Below are 659 nucleotides of genomic sequence, written 5' to 3'. Positions count from 1 at the left end.
GGGGCGCGGGCGCGGGGTCGGGGCGCGGGGCGCGGGGTCGGGGCGCGGGCGCGGGCGCGGGGCGCGGGCCGGCTCACCGTGGACTCCCGCACTTGGCTGTGGAAGTGCTGCTCCCGCGCCGACACCTCGTCCTGCCCGTCCATCCTCCCTCATGCCCGCCGCCGCGCCGCCCGCGTCCGCGCGCTCCGCCGCACCATCGCCCGCCGCTCCGGGGCGGAAGCACACAGACAGCGGACCGCCGTGCCAGGGTCGGCGACCGCAGCCCCCGTCCCCGCCGCCGCCTCGGCCGCCTCAGCCGCCTCAGCCGCCTCCCCAGCCGCCGCCTCAGGCGAAGCCGCTCCGGCTGCGGAGGGCGGGCGCGGGGCGGGGCCGGGGCGGGGCCTGACGTCAGAGGAAGGCGCTTCGCGTCAGAGGAGCGCGCCGCGGCACCTTACCAACGGGAGCCGCCGAGGGGCGTGGTCTACTGGAGGCGGGGGCGGTAGGGCCACGCCCCCAGGACGTGGAGGCCGGAGCCGGGCTGCCGGGTCCCAGTGCCCAGCGGCTTGGGGACGCGACCGTGGTGGGGCGGCCGGAGCGGGTTCTTCCTCTTTGAAGGGTAACGGGGCGGCCGGCCACAGTCTCGGTGCAGTTGTTCCCGGCAGGAGGGGATCTTCGTGGCC

At 78.8% G+C, this 659-nt stretch overlaps 1 protein-coding gene across 4 annotated transcripts in view; it reads right to left on the bottom strand.

Annotated features, from left to right (window-relative positions):
* The window catches only part of LMBR1 (limb development membrane protein 1), a 160,503-nt gene extending 160,261 nt beyond the window's left edge, over positions 1–242 (bottom strand). For all 4 annotated transcript variants that reach the window (XM_059396008.1, XM_059396009.1, XM_059396012.1 and 1 more), the window contains exon 1: positions 78–242. In XM_059396008.1, coding sequence (XP_059251991.1) covers positions 78–143 — 66 coding nt within the window. In that variant the 5' untranslated portion in view covers positions 144–242. The remainder of the gene's footprint in view (positions 1–77) is intronic.
* Positions 243–659: the final 417 nt, after the last annotated feature.

Source organism: Mustela nigripes, chromosome 4 (assembly GCF_022355385.1).
Source record: "Mustela nigripes isolate SB6536 chromosome 4, MUSNIG.SB6536, whole genome shotgun sequence".
NCBI classification, from domain to species: domain Eukaryota; kingdom Metazoa; phylum Chordata; class Mammalia; order Carnivora; family Mustelidae; genus Mustela; species Mustela nigripes.
The sequence above is the reverse complement of the archived record's forward strand: the minus strand, read 5'-3'. Positions and strand labels throughout refer to the sequence as shown.